A 17,727-nucleotide genomic window follows, 5' to 3' on the forward strand; every position below is an offset into this window, starting at 1 on the left:
TGATCCAACCCACATAGATATGGGTGGATGGCATCCAACCCATATGGATATGGATAACCCATTAGGTGCATGTGACCGGCAGAATAATAGATACAGTAAAACATGGATATAAGCAATTAATTCAGCAGGCCATCTCGATTGCTTATATTGAGGGATTGCTTATAGTAAGAATTATATATTTTTGCTACCTAAAAAACGTTCGGATATCAGTCTGCTGCTGCTTCTGCATCTTTCTCTGCAAAAGAACCCTCTCATGCCTCATAAGATGCTGGATAAGATGCTGATCAGCATCTACCTGCTGCTCCTCAAAAAGACGAAGTTTATATAGACATTCCAAGGCATCTGTAGGTGAAATCTGCGGAAGAGGCTCCTAAGCATCATCATCATCATCATCATCATTAAATTCGCAGTTCTCTGGTGCATATTGACTAATGATAATATCATCAAGATCCATGATATTATCATTAACCTGCTCATCTGCAGGATTTAAGAACTGGCTTATACTCATTGCTTCCTGGATATTATTGGAAAGCTGAAGCTTTTGAAGGCCTTGCTGAATATCATCCATAACCTCCTTTTCATGAATCTCTGTACTATCTTTAATAGTAAGAGCCTTCTTAAAGCATCGCTGGATAGTATCATCCTTTAGGTCAAGATTCCATGCTGAAATAGCCCACCGGAGGGCTTGTAGGATTGTCATTGTTGAGATTGGATTAAAGCTGTGATCAAATTCAGCCATCATATAGAGAATCTATTGCTGTTTCTAGTATGCTTTCCATGTATGGATAATCCCTTGATTAAGAGGTTGATATTGAGAAGTTGAATTAGCAGGAAGCCAGATGATAAGGGTATTCTGTAGCTGGATATCTTTATATGCAGCTTCGTGCGCAGAGAAATTATCTATTAGAAGAGCAACTTTCTGTCCCTTTATCTTAGAATTAAACCAGATGAGCCATTCCTTAAAGATATCTCCAGTCATCCAGGCCTTTCTATTACTGCGCTATTTACATCCTAGATTCTCTGGATTAATACTAGCAGCAGTAAAAGCCCTTGGCCTCTTTGCAGTCCTAATAAACCATATTGGTAAGTGCTCTGAAGCATCAGAGTTGCAGTAAAAGAGAATACTAATTCTAGCCTTCTCCTTCTTGCGGCTAGGTATTAACTGTGTTAATAGACTGCTATCTGGAATCTTCTTCTAATAGAGACCAGTCTTATCACAATTAAAAATATCTTGAGGAGCATATGCACTTAGAGCTTGATAGATTCTAAGCATCTCCTTTGCTGCATCTTGAGATAGACTGCCAGCTTCACCATACTGAGTATGCCTTCGGATATTCCGGCGAGACTGGAAGCTGTAGAGCTAGCCATTACTGAACTGTGGCATCTCCTTCTCTGGATATAGTGAAGGCTAAAATTGCCTTGCCTTCTCCTGAATAACCTCTTGTGAGATTGTTATCTGACTCTCAGCCCTCCTTATCCATTTAAAAAGTGCATTTTCAAGCTCCGGCCAGGTCTCCGTACGGCGTCGTTTATCAGGGAGAAGGTGAGGTTCTAAGGTATTAAGGAAGGCAAATCGTGGCGATAGAATGCGGGAGACTGAGGAAGGGTTGATTAGCTGCTTATATTGCTCTTCAAACCACTTCTGAAGCTGTAGATTGGAGAGATAAGGCTTTAGATGATGGTATGCTCGTAGGGCAGCCTTCTGGCTATTGGTAATTGGATGGCGTGTCTGTTTTGGCATTCTGGGTAGAAGCTTTGCTGGTTCAGATCACCTGCAAGAAGACTCGAATATTAGCAATTTTGTATGGCAAAAGGGGGGAAGCTAAGCAATTTCCTAGTATCCAGGGAATAAGCAATTTTATATGGTGATTCAATTTTGGACACGTGTTTGGTTGCTTATATCAAGGAAATTGCTAAAAGTCGGGTTGCTTATATCCATGTTTTACTGTATTCATGATATTCTCTCAAAGAGAGATCTTTCTACCTACTAAAAGTAGTATAGTCTAGATTCTTAGGTCTTTCCGCCTACCAAAAGTAGTATAGTCTAAAATCACGTGTATGATATGGGTAGAATGGTTATCCGCAACCCAACCCGCATGGATATGAGGGTGGGTTAGATAGGTGGTGGATCAACCCAAAACCCATGTGGGTTGGATTGAACCCCCTGCGGATCCATCCAAACCCAACCCACGACCAGTCTAATAATTATCCTTGAAGATGGTGCTCTAGCTCACTGTTATTGATTCCAGCAGACTATATATAATATCAAGAGGGTCTAGAAGATTATAGATTGGCCAGGGAACTCCCCTGATCTTAATACTATTAAACTAGCCTGGCCATAGCTTAAATGGCGTATAACTTCTTAAGAGGCACCCTGGGATAAGAAGATAGCGAAGGAGGTATGGATAAAGGCATGGAATGATCTTCCGCAGGAGCATATTTAGCAGTGGATTTAGTGTCTTATACGCCATATCCAGGTCATCATTAATCTAAATGGAGGTAATGAATATCAGGAGGGCTGAAGAGGCAAGGATAATTGTGATTGGGAGGGCCATTGAGCAAAGGGTACTATCTCTTATAGGCAAGATATTAGTGAATTAGACTGGGAAGATATTTTGCAGCCGTTTGAATAGCTTCAATATTTGATTCTTAGGAGTTGAAATCAATCAAAGTAAACTACCATATAAATTACTATGTAATGTTGCTTCGTCTTGTTACCTTGCCAAGCTTACTAGCGGCTAATGAGTTCTGCACCACACCTCCGTACATCAAGATGATATCTGGAACTTTGATGAGAATGGCTTCCCAATGGAACTCTGTATTACCTCAGAGATTATTACTGCGGTGTAGCGCAGTGAAAGATCTCGCTGAGTTATTCAAGGGAACCGCGAATGGGCCACAATCATTTAGTGTGTGAGCTCAAAAGGGATTCCTATACCACCAGTAATTATCTTTAAGCTACATGGTGTCAAGGGCTTAATCTTCCCCTGGATCGGAAGCTTACGAATAGCACCAATGGATGGACAACAGATGAGATAGGTCTTAAGTGGTAAAGCATATCTTTAACCCTTTTCCTGCATTCAACTGGTACAAAGCGGCTACGTATTCTTGATGGCCATTCGAGTCACCACACTGCGGAGTTCGATGGTTTCTGCAGGGACAATGCAATTATCTGTCTTTGTATGCCTCCGTATACATCTCGTGTTCTTCAACTCCTAGATGTTGGGGTATGTTGGGGTCTTTGGGCCACTAAAACACGCGTACGGAAAACTGTTTGAGGGGATGATGGTGGCCGGGAACAACCACATTGAAAAAGAGGATTTTCCACACCTATATCCCCTGAACGCGAAGCAGTCTTCACCCGAAGGAATATATGTAATGGCTTTATAGAGCAGATCTTAAACCGAAAAATTCGCGGTTCTGTGGTTGATTATGTTAAGGCACCGGAGACGGTGTCACGTTCCAACATTAACCTCGCGAGTGCTAAACTTGAGGAAGTTAGCAACAATCCACATTGATAAGGCACACCTAAGGGTGTCGTGAGTTATTGTTCCTTTACACTAGCTCATATTGATCCTCGCGGATCACAATCCTTATACAAACCAAGTGAGTCGTAATAGTGGAGCTACTGCATAGCCTCTGTAGGAATACTGCACAGCTTTGGAGAACTCCAGGCTATACATTAACTGGCGCACGCTAGGTCACATGTAAAGCAGCTACATGTCCCAACCGGCAATTCAGAAGCTCAGTAACTGACAATAATCCCGCTAGTTTCTTCTCCAATCACAACCCACAAACTGGCCATCACTCTTACGATGAAACATAACAGCGCAAAGTCTGCTGGTCATTCAGTCACAATAGCCTATAGTTCTCAGCCAAAAAACATACCGAACGTTTTGATTGTTAGAAGGGTAGTTAACTGCTACTCGTTGAGATGCTGGCGTCCCTCCGGGGTATACTATGGTACGCACGAGCGGGAATTCTTCCAGCTGTGCATTGTTGCAATTGGGAGCCAGAGGAATGTTTTCCCTGTTGTTGAAGCGCTTGGGATAGTTTCTACCATCTCCCGGAGGATAGGGCCCTATATAACCACGTTAATCAAGTACATAAAAGGTGGCTGACACAGTAGGCTTTCCCTCTTACCGACCGTGGTCCCAGCATTATGGTGCAGGAGTGCAGCGTTTGCCGCCCTTTCAATATCAGCTCTCGTGAACTGCACTTCGTCTGTTAAGGCAGTCATCAATTACCATCAGAATTGCAAGCTGCACGACCATAAATACAACTTACTGCATGTCACATGATCTCTTATTAGATTGGCATTTTCCACAGCTCCAAAGCTTGCCCCAGGAAGTAAAGAAATAAATAGCAAGATAGGTAATTTCATGGTAAGCAAATGAGGGTTGCTTTGCTACCAGAGGGAAATAGAATTAGTGGCAGTGGCGATGAAATTCTTCCCAGTATAGCTCTCGAACTATGGTCTCACCTTTCGGGGGAGGGAAGAAGCTCGGGAGGGAAACTATATATATTTCGAAACTATGCGTTAATTTAGGCTTCCGAGGAGTGCCGAGCTCTTAGCAAAAGGGTGATATTTCGCGAAACTAGAGCAATTTGGTAGAAGTAACATGTGACGAGTTGCTTTCAGCTTCCACAACTGTTAAGTCTATGCGCGCACTCGCCGTTTTGGGCCGGTACACCAGTCACACGGATGCAGTGGTAGAAACTAAAAGGAACCAGTTTCGGTAGCTGAAAAGGGCAGTCGACCTACTGATATGCATTTTACTGGGTGTTGGACTCCATCGCAATTGTTTCCGGACAGACATCCAAGGGCCCCAGGAGTGGGACCTAGGACCAGCAAGTTTGATTTGATGTGCAGTATCCTCGCGGCGAGAGACTTACGTTGGGAAAAGTCTAAGTGGGATACTGGCTGCCCATCTGTAAGCGACGGCAGGATGATTTAAATGTACACCAAAAACGGAAAGTGTAAGCTGGCCTAGGTCTGAACAAGTCTGAGATACCTGTATTTAGTGTAATTTCCTTGAGTTTGTCTGGCAGGTTTACGTCACTAGCGGGCAGATGCAACAGTTCTGTTGTTGCTTAGATTTCGGCCTGATCCACAAGCACAAGTACCAGAAAGCGCTGCACCTGCATCCATGCTGATGATTTCACTGATATCCAAACATGCATGCATCTCCTCTCTGCTGCGTGAATACGGACTTGCTTTCGGGATATGTATTGATAGAGCACAATTGTATTCCATTCAGAAGGCTTCACGAGAGCTGAAAGGGACGGTATTATATTCCCACGCAATGGTTAGTGCCGCAGACATCGCAACGTTCAATCTCATTCCCAAACATAGAAGAATATTGTCTATGCCAACCATATCTTCCCGCTGTGGGCGATTCGACTTCCCTAATAATCATAAATGCAGCTCTATACTGTATAACGAAGTGGTGAAGTCTATGACAGAAACGGGAGCTCTTCGCTGGCCTTCGAGGAATCTGGATTTCCTCCCAGCGAAGATAAAAGCAAGTAGTTTCTCCATAGAGCCGCAGATTGTAAAGGCAGACGAATTTCAAACAAAGCAATATATTTAAGCAACTATCTCTACGAATGCGCTTACTATACTCGATCTACGGGTTCTTCTTACTGTAGAGCCCTGTTCAAAATGTCAGTAACGCGTGTTATTTACGCCCTCAGTGCAATTGCGTGGCTTCTTGGTGTATATTTTACCGCTGCTTCTCCGATACAGCTCTTTAATCTCGGCTCTTCTTTGATCATGACACCCCAGGACTGCTCAAGGAAACATGTTTAGCGGTCAAACCCAAGGGCGCAGTCCTTCAGTGACGCCTTGACTCTTGGAACTTCGCAGCAAGTTATTCAAAATGGCAATCATTTCAACAACTCCAAGGAGCAGGTCTTTCAGCCTTCTTTCAAGAGGAGGCCAATTTATGCCATTGCGCATAGGGTCTTAACAACAGTTAATGGAATGGAAGCTGCTGTGAAACATGGTGCAAATGCTCTTGAGATTGATATGTGGGCCTGGGATTCCTGGGGATACAAGGGACGGTATTGTGACCATGCGGAATACTGACTAGCCCTGGAGCGAAAGCAGAAGACATGTTCAGAGCAATCCAACGACAACGGCACGCAGGCAATACAATAAACTTTATCTGGCTGGATCTGAAAAAGCCTGATGAGTTCGCAACCGGCAAAAACGCAAACAAAGGACTCCGTGACTTGGCTCATCAATACCTCAAAAACTATAACGTCCGCATAATGTACGGATTTATGAGAAAGGACGTGGATGGCCGCTCTTTTCAAGTAGTGAGCAAGTCTCTTATAACCAGCGAAGCGATCAGCGTGAACAATGTGGCAGAGAAGGTTTATAGGACATTTGAAAAAGTTGGTCAAAACATCCCTGTATCCAAAAGGGTGATAGATTACGGTTACTTTGGACTTGGTTTCCAATTTGGTATTTGCTACGAAGACGGGTATTACACCTGCGCTGAGCTAAGGAAAGGGGCAAGATGCGAGAAGAGGGAAAGTTCGGGAGAGTATTTGGCTGGACTCTTCAAAAACCAAGCCAATATCGCAGATAAGTTGCTGAGCATTGCGCAAGTCGATGGACTTATTTACGGCCGGATATTCTCATACAAGGATAGTCAAGCTGTCCGAGCTCCCCTTAACGACATAAAATCCTGGATTGCGACCAACAACGAAGCCCATTTGCCACTCAGAAAGATGATCCTTGGTAAATCTGGATCTGCTCAATACCAAGCAAGGAATGCGTTATGTTCTCGCCACTAGATATCTGTGGGAGAAAGATGCAAGTATCGGCAGTGACCCCGGGATTTTACTGCATGTCTTGTCAATGTACTTACCATCAATTAGAACAACAACTGTTCCAAAGTTCAATTGTCCCGCCGCAGTGGATTGTAATTATCATATACACCTATACTAGATGACTCAACCTTATTTACCCGCATGTTAGTCCGTTGTATCCTTTTTCCCCGTCGGTGCGCGCCCTGAAAGACGGCGGGAACCCCTCCCTGTTTGATTTCAGGATTATTTCCTGGTTGATTCCTCCCTTTCTATCACGCCCTCATTCTAGGATTCTGCCAAGCAGAGAATACCCTTGCATAATGGAGCCCCCGTCCTCCTCTCTTTTACTATCATTGAGGTACGGATCCGTATTATGTGTGGCCGCCATACTCGCCCGAAACTTATGCAATGGATCTCAATTGGCAATTATGGAGCAAGAGATATACCAACTATACCCAGAACTAGAGCATACAGAAGACCCAGACGCAACCCGGCAACTCGTCACCCAGGCAGTTAAAGAGGCATGACAAGCACTTGAAATAGGGTGCTTAAAGAGGTGATTTGGACTCCATGCCTCACCGCGTTGTGTTGGAGTCATCAAAAGCGGCAGCATAGACACTCTTCTCTGCTAATAGGCATAATATTGGCTGGCAGTCGCTGCGCTGTCAAGGTGACAGGCGGAAGTCTCGTAACTATTAGAAGCGAGGGCTGGTAACACCCTGAGGCTTGATGCGGATACATCGATCCACATTTGCTAAAAATTCTCAGAGCATCATTGTTGGCACGGGCGAAGAATGCTACGGAGAGACGGCGCGGCCCGTGAATGATGTCCTAGGCATGACGGTCAATTACATGTGGAGTCGTACGGGAATATTCTAGGCTTTCCGCCATTTTCGTTTTGTAACTATAGGAACCTAGATAATTCCAGGAGACGTGGAACAGGAGCATAAGGAAGACGCAGCAAGGGCTTATGGCTGTTGACGCACTGAACTTGGCTTGAAAGCCTAACAGGGAATCCTCGACGCCGAGTGCTCCCGAACCAGACGCAGATAGCAATTGTCTCTGCACCGGGAAATGGTGGGGTGAGCATGACAGCAGCACACGACTTTCAGGCATGACGACTCCAGGCAGCTAATGTTCTAAATGGTTGCTCAGCAACACGTTTATATGTTCTTTAAGCCTTCATGAAAAGTAGCTGCTCCTGTGGAGTTATTACAAGATCAATTACAAAGCCAAGGATCCAGCAAGCTACGACAGGTTTAGGCTCTTTACCTTCGCGCAAGATTAGATGGAAAATTCAGTATACGTAGTTAAAGGTACATAGCATCCCATCGAAGCCGATCTTTACTTCCTGGAGATTTCAACGTCCACATTTCCCAACGCACCGCCGTAAGAATTCCAAGATCCAACTTCCACTCGGTACGCCTTGACCTTCTCCTGAACCTCGAATTTGTTGACCTTGCTACCCCATGGGCAATCCCAATAGAGCTTACAGATGCGTTGGCTTCCATCCCAAAGCTCAAGTGTTCCTTCGGTACCCGAAGCCGCATCTGAGCGGCCACAAGTCTCAAAAGAATGTGTAGTTTGAGGTGGTATCTTCTTGCCATTGACTTGGCTTGGTGGAATCTCCTTGTCTTTGTTGCCGTCCTTATAGATCTTGCCCCTGCGGGCAGATTAGCCAGACGGTGAGGGTAGCTGCCTAGGTTTCTTTTCTTACCAATACATTGTCACATTTCTGATTTCGATTGCGTTATCGTCTGATTTGAAATCATTGCCGATTTTGAGCGCTGCCCACTGAGCATAAGCTCTAGGCGCCGCTACACTGTTGACAGACATTGCAAAACAAGTACAAGAGAGAGAAAGAGCTGGCTAAACAAAAACGTTCCCTTTGATATTAATAGTGCGAATATCCCTTGACATATGATAGCTTTTGTCACGGCAAGGTTCGCTGTGAATATTCTTCTCAAGTATTTATGCAGTCCAGTCACTGTTCGAATCGTAGTTACATCATTCAAGTTCGACCTTTACAAGCACACTGTGGCTAATGATGACATCAAGGATTACTTCCAGATTCTGTCAATATGCTAGAGAACACCTGTTCATGGCTCCACTAGCTATAGGTGTAGGTTACACAAACATTAAAACGGAACCAGCATTTGTGAACAGAATACGAAGTGTTCTTCAGCTATTGCTAGATGCGGACGTTGGAGGGCTGGAAATGCGTCATCTGGGCTATGTGGCTACGTATAGTTAGGACCAGGTACTCTAGAGACTCGCAGCATTCAACAAATTGGAAGCTGCATTCGGACGCCGTCGGACCTGAGCAACTGCCAACAAATACGTATGGGAGGTCCCACTACAACGCAGTTGCATCACAATGTCCGATGGATGTCTAAATGGATGACGAGGCAAGGACTATTTGACATTAGTTGCCACTATCTCTCCTCTATGCTCCTCACAGCACACCTGCTGGTGTGCTGCAAACGGGAAGACTCCTTCAAGCTGCGTGAAATAAGTGTGACATGCTACATTTACCATTCCATACCCATCGTAAGAATGACATGTGGAACTGTTCCGTTTCTGGCAGTTGAGCAGTGTAATCCTGAACATATTCTGCTCCTAAAATGGGCCGCCAGCATATGCGGGAGACCTCCGTTGAGATTATCAGAAAGGATATGAAAACGGCAGGAGTAAAATTATCCGCTGCCTTCCGATCAAAAACACATCATTGAATGCTCAATCATTGCGTAACACACCCCCTTATAGTAGTCGAGCAAGCACTTCTATACTTCAGTGTAGGGGGCTACTTACCCGTGGTTAACGCACTGGTAGGTTCGAGAAGTCTAGGACATCAGCATGATGCATGTATTCACTAAGTCCATGGCAAGACACAGCATATAAATTTATATGCTTGGCCTTCGCTTTGATCCACTGGCTTTCCCAACGGCAGTTAGCAGCGCTCTGTTTTCATAACCGCTTGTGTCAGACTTTCATTAAAGACTAAATATTCCTTCTTGACTATAATCGAGCCCTTTACTTTGACCGCCGCAATGCCTGAGTTTGTACCTTACCAGCCTGGTATGCTCTTGGGCCAGGGGTACGTATTCATCCTCTCATAGCGAGCATACAGACGTTTGGACTTCGTTAACCGAACCAACAAGATACAATTCCTACCTCCAACAACTCCGCCTGCAAGAAGCAGCAATCATAACCGAAAATAAAAGTGCAAAGGAGCCGCCTAATGAAGTCTCCTCCAATACAGATGTAGACGAGGGAGAGGAAAGTGACAATAAAGAGGATGCATCCGGGAGTATCCGCGCGCAGAAAGTTGTCTATGAGTACAGTTTCGTCAAGGACTATCAGTAAGCACGGCGAATGAGAGATCACACTTTTCTATCCAATTTATCGGTATGTATTAATGTGCTACAGTGCGCTGAGGGAGACTCTCAATCTGAGCTCTGGAGCCGCTGTTTCTGGTTGGGGTCAAAGCGGCAAAGTGAACGTTGAGTACTTGGATCGAAGCGAGGTAGGGGCAAGAACGAGCTAGTTCTATGGAAGATCTTAGACGCTTACGAATATTCGTGCAACAGTTCGAAGGCAGCACCTTGACGTATCAAGTATCTGTGTTTTCGGAAAACCAGCCGAGCGTCTCTTACCATTATTCGTTCAACCAAGCGCAATGGGACGAGTGGAAGCAGAGCGGCTCCCCAGATAAGCCACAATTGATATATGGTGATCGTTACATTTCTGGTAATATGAGCCCTCCCCGGCTATTCCTCGAATAGATTCTCTTCAAGGATGGGTCTGAAATGACAATACTGGAACAGATTTTATCACCGGGGGGCATTTTTTTGCCCGCTTTTCCATCAAAGCCCGTAATGAGTCACGCAAAAACGAAATCGAAGAATGGTACGTATCTGACTGGAAAAGCTTCATGGCCCGAGTTCTAATTGCGAACTCCTTTCGCAGGGCAAAGACAGCCTTCCAGATGTATGGGGCAGATATAGGCGTCGACGAGGAAATGAGAAAAGCAGTTGAGAATATCGAAAAGCATGCGGAAGTGAAGTGTTCCATCCACCAGGAAGGAGGCACCCGGTTTCGCAGGAAGGGCTCGGTTACGGATGATGGAAGCGAGTCCTCCGACTTCCTTTATATCAAGAAGCAGGCGGATAAGTTCTACGAGGAGGCGAAGCAGGGACAACACAAATACCGCCGATTGCAAGTGTCATCGTAACTCTACCTCTCTTCACTTACTAACATCCTGGAATAGCGCTCTGTTGCAGCAATACGTTAATTTACCTAACTTCAGAGAAGGCCAGCATTTCAAGCCCCACGATTACCGGCAAGCCAATGAGAAGGTAGGTTAACCTCTTGTATATTTAGGATATACCCAGTATCACTGACCACATGGTCTCAAATGGGACTGGAAACAGAGCCGACAGCTCTTTGAAGATTTCAGTCTTTACCAATCATATGGCGCTCTGATCAGTAACAGTAAGAAATCCCCCGCTGTATACCCTGTATAGAGCAAAGCTAAGCCATAACAAATATTCAGTCGGCAAGGAGCAGTTCGCTGGGGGCGGAGCGGAGAGAGACAGCTTGGAGAGTAGAAGAACAGATGAGATTCACCAAATTCGTGTCAAGGTAGGAGTTTTCCACAGTACCCGCCACATCTCCGTTCGCAGATCATCCTAACACCAAAGCAGGTGGAAGATATCTCGGCCGACCCTCAGAGGGCCTTGGGTATCGGGTTTAATTACCTGAGGGCGGAAGAGTTTTACATTATGGTCATTGTACGCCAACCAGAACTAATTGAGACGTTCTCAGTCGCTGACATTTCTGCCCACCCGAAGGAGGCCATCAAGAAAGTGACCTATATTGCCCAAAGGCGCAAGATAGAGGTCCGTGACAGCACCAGTGACAGTAAGAACAAGACCTTTGCTCCATCATGTGGGGTTTCTCTTGCTGATTATTCGCCTGTGCAGTTGCGCTTCCTGATCTTTTGTCAGGGGCTGAGAAGCTCTTCGAATTCAAAGCCTACAATTTTCCAGATATCATTGGTACCAAGGTTGTGTCATTTGGAAGAAGCATTACTGACCCAGACTCCTTCGTTTGCACATTCGGTCAGCGCGTGAATAAGTTCGATGGCTGGAAAGAAGAAAGCTGTCTCTGGGCCTTTCCCAAGCAACTGAAGTCAATCGCCAATCGTGCTGTACACGTTTCGAAGTCCAACATCAAGAATCATATTCGGCTGGAACTACAGGATAAAAAGTCGAAGCGTTTGTTTGATTTCTACGTTAACGTTTGATGTTGTGCAGATCTTTGGTGCCTTTTACGGGTCCTTCCTTTGTTAGGGTCGAGAGTTATTGAATGAGAGATTAATGGATAGCCAATAAATTGTCTCGCTTTCTACACGGGCGACATAAATCTAAGCGTTCAAACAAAATATACTCACCCGAGGTTTTCCGGAGACTAGGTCAGGAATCAAACCATTACTAGGTAAACTTGTCCCAGGACGAGGTAGCTAATGCACTAATTGTTGGATGGGCCATATTCATGCAGCTATGGTTGTGTTTAGCAAGTGAGCATATTTACTACATCTCAGGGCAACCTTTTGCCTCCGGTCGTTGTAGTTCAATGTACTATGAGTAATCAAGCTCTACTAAAGGGCCGATATTAAGGTTTCAGAATATCATCCTCAAAATGGTCTTTTGACAAATCAGCACAATTGAGCACAGTTGAGCAGGCGGGGACACGCCTTAAGTGACCACAGATTAACACATGAATGCTCCAGGTGAATAAGCCCAATGTCATGTGCTGAACCACCGGCGTACCCCCACTGGGGGCCCGCCCCTAGTAACAGTGTCATGCGCGGACTCCACAGTTCCCATACTAAATATGGGCGACCACAGTGCCTCCGCAGCGCAGACTCCACAACCATTATCCATCTACTCTGGACTCCACAGTCCTGACTATCCTGACTATCCTACCTTAGTAGACTCCACGGTTCCCTCCTATATTTTTATTTATTATTCTTTTTCTTTTTCTCTTTTTTCCCTTTTATTTTACCCTACCCTATCCTCTACTCACATACACTCTATCCCACAGGGGGCGGAGGACCCTACTAGTGGTGTTGTGCGCGGACTCCACGGTTCCCATACTAAATAGGGCCGACCGCAGGGCCTGGTGACCGCAGTTTCCACATCCATTCCCCATCCAGTCCGGACTCCATGGTGGGACTCCATAGTCACTCCTAGACTCCACAGGAATCGCCCATCTCTCCATCAAATCTTCATCTTTTTCGATGATTAAAAATCATTTAATAATGCGAATCCGCTGCATTATAACATTCCAGTATTAGATTCAAGGATATTCGCTGGGAAGGTGGTTAAACCAGGGGGGGAAGGCTGTATGGTCAACATGTTAAGATTTTTTATTAGGGTCTGCCAAGATGACTCTCTGCAAGAAGTATAGACCCTCAGGCCCTATACTAAAGTTAGTAGGGTGGAGCAGAAGGTCAGGTCTATATAGAGTGCAGAGTGCAGCTTAATTAGTTATAATTTACATCCACTCTAGAGTCTATATCTACTCCAGAGTTGAAGTTCCCTTAAGCAGGAGTCTTATTAGTTATAAGTATTATCCTCACCCTGAGAGCATCTTTGCCAGTCACACAACCCCACTATGATTGATTAGTTATAAATTAATTAATCCATCCTACACATTAGGATGATGGATGGATCAATTGATTAACCATCCTCATCTATATAGTGGGAAGTAGGATTAAAAGTTTCTAAGAAGTACACAGTGAGGTTCACTCTCTAGACTAAGGATTAATCTCCATAACTTTCCTCCTGCCCTCACCCTACCATCTTATAGTTGGGTGACCTAGGTCTTGCCCCCTAATCCCCTAGAAATGTATACATTTTGTTAAGTGTTTACCCCCAACAATTCCCACCCTTCAGGGTGGCTTGAGATCCTAATAAATTACCCTAATCACTACTATCACTACTATCACTATTACCACCATTACAGAGGATGAAGACTACCCCTTCTCAGGAGAGCCTTTGATCGACAACAGTGCTGGATAATGTATGAAGCAGGGTGGGAAGGTCTTTCTTATAGGGTAACCTTATAAAACTCCACTACCCATATGCGTGTGGAAATATATTTTAGAAGACTACTACTATTAGGGATTCCCATTCTTCCTCCACCCACACTAATAATTCATGGCCTGGTGCAAATAACACCCTGCAGCTAACCCATAGGATTAATCATTAATCTGCACTGGAATAAATAACAATTAGACTAGGGCATCCATGCTATGTAACAAAACCCACCACCCACCCTTGCAAATAACAATCATTCTGATGCCCAATGCTAGTTAATTATTAAAAGCCCAGAGCACTAATAGCACCAAGGAGAGAGGATAAAAGGAAGACCAGTACTCTCTGCAAAGCCTTCTCTAAATCCAGCTGTGAAAAGATCAACCCCCACAGTGACACAGGTAAGCCATAAGGGAACAATAAGGCGGCAGCCAAAAGTTATGTAGCTGCATGCTCAAATTTCAGAAGAAGGGTAGGGATGGCGGCGAACACTTGAGCAATGATACTGCAGATATGGTTGCTAAATGAATGGCGAACCATGGCAGTTGCTGATCAAGAAGGCAGCGGAAATGAAAGCCATGTAAAGGCCGCCCAGAGATGATTCAGTGATTTTGGCCCTGGCTAAAAGTGGATGCTAGGGTATGTGCATGCTCGAACTTTGGAAGATGGATAGGGATAGCAGCAAACACAGAGCATGATACTGCATATGCAGTTGCTAAATGAATAGTGAACCATGGCAGTGGCTGATCAAGATAGCAGCAGAAATGAAAGCCATGCAAAGGCTGCCCAGAGATGATTCAGTGATTTCAGCCCTGGCTAAAAGTGGATGCTGGGATATGTGCATGCTCAAACTTTGGAAGATAGATAGGGATGGCGGTGAACACTTGAGCAATGATACTGCAGATGCGGTTGCTAAATGAATGGCAAACCATGGCAGTTACTGATTGAGAAGGCAGCAGAAATAAAAGCTGTGCAAAGGCTGCCAGAGACAATCCAGTGATTTCAGCCCTGGCCAAAAGTAGAAGATGCATACTAAGATCAGACCTTATACTATACAGCCTTTTACTGGTGTTGCTGAGGCCGCCCCATTGCTGCTGTTACCTCTGAAAAATTATTAGTGCCTGTGAGGAACAGTAGCGTGCAGGGGAGTAAGAGAGAAGACTTACCAACTAGCTACTGTTATTTGTATTTCTAGGTTATAGGCTGCGCAGAGGGTGCCTAAGGTAGGAGGAAGGGTGACTAGTAGTCAGGGGGCAATCCACATGGGGTATTAGACTTTAGAGACTATAGCACTATAGGTGGTGTAGAGCTAAGCAGAGAGCTCTCTCCTAAGACCTTAATTACTCCTGCAGCACTCGCTCTAATCACTCCCTGCTGGCTAGGGGGTGGTGTAGTCAGATCACTGCCCCTAACAACTCTCTGCAGCCTCGCCAGCTGCTACGCATGAGTCTGAAGCCTAAGGTTAGCTTGATATCCATATTAAGGGGAAGTGTAAGGAATGAATGTAGGGGGCATACTAGCTCTAACTACTGTAGCTTATCATTATTAACCTTTTTATCATCATCATTGTCCTGAGAGCTAGGGCCCTAACTACTACTGCTGTGGTCATCCCCATTGCTGTTATTATCATTGTTGTGGGGAGAGCCGGGGCGACGACCCCTATTACCAGGGCTAGGGCTATCTCTGCTACTATCTACATCTGAACCTGAGTAGCTAGCTTTAGACTCACTGCAGCTGCTCTCCTCAGTAGGGGACCCTTTCTTAGAGTCTAAGACCATGTACTTAGTGGATTTATACTATATTACTAGTTAGTTTCAGTTACACAGACGAACTCACAATCCCAGGCTTTTCAGCCAGAGCCAAACCACTGGCTGAATATTGGCTCTGGTTAAAAGGCGGAGGGGCAAGTATTAGATAGGTGGTACTTTACCTTACTGGCTGTAGCCTTGGTGCGCTTTCATCACGCGCAGGCCTTAGTTAGTGAATCCTGCCTGACTCTCTCTCTCTTGTGGCCCCTAGGCGTCATGTGGGCTTTCATCTAGTCTAGATCTTGCTGTGGTAGGCTAAGGTCATCCAGGTGCTTGACATTCAGCTGACTGGCTGGCTGCCTGAGCATACAGCGGAGACAATCCACTGCAGCCCACTGGATGACCTTGGCCTTGGCCTGGTTGGCGGCTTACTCATCTTCACTATCATCCTTCACCCATGCTGCCATGACCATAGGCTTCAGTAGATCATGTAGTTACACTAAGAATTATAGGAGGGCCTTAAGCATGTTATTACACTCCAACCATCTAGATATGGTATACTCTTAGAAGATAGACCACACCTTCTAGCTACTTTACTGCCTAAGGCAGTGGATGCGTCCCACCGCCTAAAAAAGCATATTAAGATTCAAGGGCGGCTTAAGGAGGATCATGCAGCTACACTCTATGTAGAGGTTAAGGCTATAGGCCCTACATTAGTAGAATGTAAGCAGGATGCAGTAAGAGGATTAGGAGTTAGTGAACTCAGCAGCAGCCTCCTAGTGGGCCGCCTCTCCCATCTAGGCCTGGATGGTAATATATAGGATGCTAATTACATCTAAAAACATCTCCACCATCCACATTACCATTGGCCAGTAATAGAAGATTAAAAAATGGGGTTACTTACTAGTTAGGTTCCGCCATAGGCCCTCCTGTTAGAAAATGTGAAAGAGGTATCTAAGCTTCACACAGTCTGCTAATAGGTAATGTGCTACCCCTACCCATGTTATAGGCATCATATTCCTCACACCAGGTGTTGTTCTCCACCAAAAATCAGTAAACCCTCTATCACCCTAGTCCACTGCCTTTACTATCACCAGGGCTATAGTGTCAGTTTCCACATTAGCTGCTTAATAATAGTCATCCAGCAGCAGCAAGAATGACAGGTAATATAGGAGGTGCATCACACACCAGTCAAGGTGCCCCTGGCTATCACTGCCAGGGGCACTAGTATGATGTGCCTCCTTATCTAGGGCACCACTGCGCTTCATCTCTACAACCAGCTAGATGAACTAGATGTGGTGCTCCTCAAGCACCCTTAGGGGGTGCTAAACATCCACCAACATTATCTACATGGGTGGGATTTCATCGCTAATTAAGGTGGTTAAGTTAGAGACATTAACAGGATCCCCTATGTCTCTCTGGAGGCAGATCATGTGTATGATAATAGGCAGGGCCCAGTAGGCCTCCTAGGGCACTAGATGCCCCTTCTTAAAAAGACTGATGAATGCCTTCAGCTGGAGGAGATTATATAGTAGTGGGGTTAGGAGTTAGTCCATCTTAGCAAAGCACTTATACTCCAAGAACTAATTAAAGTCAGTATTGTCAGTATCAACAGCACCATGTAAGCTTGAGGAGATGATTACAAGATAACCATAGAGATTAAAGGCGCAGTTATAAAGGGGCGTTGCAGTTAGAAACCAAATATAGGGGGCTTTAAGCAGACTGACTAACTAGTATACATATGTCTAGATGGTTTTAGCTGCATGGCCCTCATCATAGACCACACAGCTAAACCATCCAGACACTACTAACTTATATCACTTTCCCAGTTATGCTTTTCAGCCAGAGCTGAAATCCTCTGTCTCATCTATATCTCTATCATTACCCATTTCAGCTGCATCCTGCAATAGTGCCAACTACTCTATAGCTAGTATATTCTCATTAGGGTTTTCGTCCTCGCCATCCTCAGCTCCATCAACCTAGCGGCCCTTGCCTTTGCCATCAACCTTAGTCACTTCAGTCACGGTGCGTGCGGCCTAGGTACTATATAATGA

General features: G+C 45.0%; 5 protein-coding genes across 5 annotated transcripts; 2 read left to right on the forward strand and 3 right to left on the reverse strand.

Annotated features, from left to right (window-relative positions):
- Positions 1 to 1,203: 1,203 nt before the first annotated feature.
- P174DRAFT_446482 (uncharacterized protein) lies at positions 1,204 to 1,931 on the reverse strand. Its single transcript, XM_024828589.1, has one exon. It carries the CDS (start codon positions 1,739 to 1,741, stop codon positions 1,409 to 1,411), a length of 333 nt encoding a protein of 110 aa, XP_024677041.1. The 5' UTR covers positions 1,742 to 1,931; the 3' UTR covers positions 1,204 to 1,408.
- A 1,524-nt stretch (positions 1,932 to 3,455) lies between these two features.
- P174DRAFT_436203 (uncharacterized protein) lies at positions 3,456 to 4,384 on the reverse strand (the record flags this gene model as incomplete). Its single annotated transcript, XM_024825992.1, has 5 exons — positions 3,456 to 3,528; positions 3,604 to 3,696; positions 3,889 to 4,081; positions 4,144 to 4,224; positions 4,288 to 4,384. The coding sequence occupies 5 exons, from the start codon at positions 4,382 to 4,384 to the stop codon at positions 3,456 to 3,458; spliced, it is 537 nt and encodes a 178-aa protein (XP_024677042.1).
- A 1,281-nt stretch (positions 4,385 to 5,665) lies between these two features.
- Positions 5,666 to 6,807, forward strand: P174DRAFT_436204 (uncharacterized protein; the record flags this gene model as incomplete). Its single annotated transcript, XM_024825993.1, has 3 exons — positions 5,666 to 5,806; positions 5,870 to 6,066; positions 6,096 to 6,807. 3 exons carry the CDS (start codon positions 5,666 to 5,668, stop codon positions 6,805 to 6,807), a joined length of 1,050 nt encoding a protein of 349 aa, XP_024677043.1.
- Positions 6,808 to 8,166: 1,359 nt separating this feature from the next.
- P174DRAFT_380431 (aegerolysin family protein) lies at positions 8,167 to 8,658 on the reverse strand (the record flags this gene model as incomplete). The annotated part of the gene is made up of 2 exons (XM_024822978.1): positions 8,167 to 8,485; positions 8,546 to 8,658. The coding sequence occupies 2 exons, from the start codon at positions 8,656 to 8,658 to the stop codon at positions 8,167 to 8,169; spliced, it is 432 nt and encodes a 143-aa protein (XP_024677044.1).
- Positions 8,659 to 9,872: 1,214 nt separating this feature from the next.
- Positions 9,873 to 12,130, forward strand: P174DRAFT_426047 (uncharacterized protein; the record flags this gene model as incomplete). Its single annotated transcript, XM_024825346.1, has 12 exons — positions 9,873 to 9,919; positions 9,984 to 10,184; positions 10,252 to 10,348; positions 10,413 to 10,572; positions 10,650 to 10,731; positions 10,792 to 11,052; positions 11,093 to 11,180; positions 11,256 to 11,316; positions 11,378 to 11,466; positions 11,529 to 11,615; positions 11,676 to 11,745; positions 11,808 to 12,130. 12 exons carry the CDS (start codon positions 9,873 to 9,875, stop codon positions 12,128 to 12,130), a joined length of 1,566 nt encoding a protein of 521 aa, XP_024677045.1.
- Positions 12,131 to 17,727: the final 5,597 nt, after the last annotated feature.

This window comes from Aspergillus novofumigatus, assembly GCF_002847465.1.
Source record: "Aspergillus novofumigatus IBT 16806 chromosome Unknown P174scaffold_15, whole genome shotgun sequence".
In the NCBI taxonomy this organism is placed as follows: Eukaryota; Fungi; Ascomycota; class Eurotiomycetes; order Eurotiales; family Aspergillaceae; genus Aspergillus; species Aspergillus novofumigatus.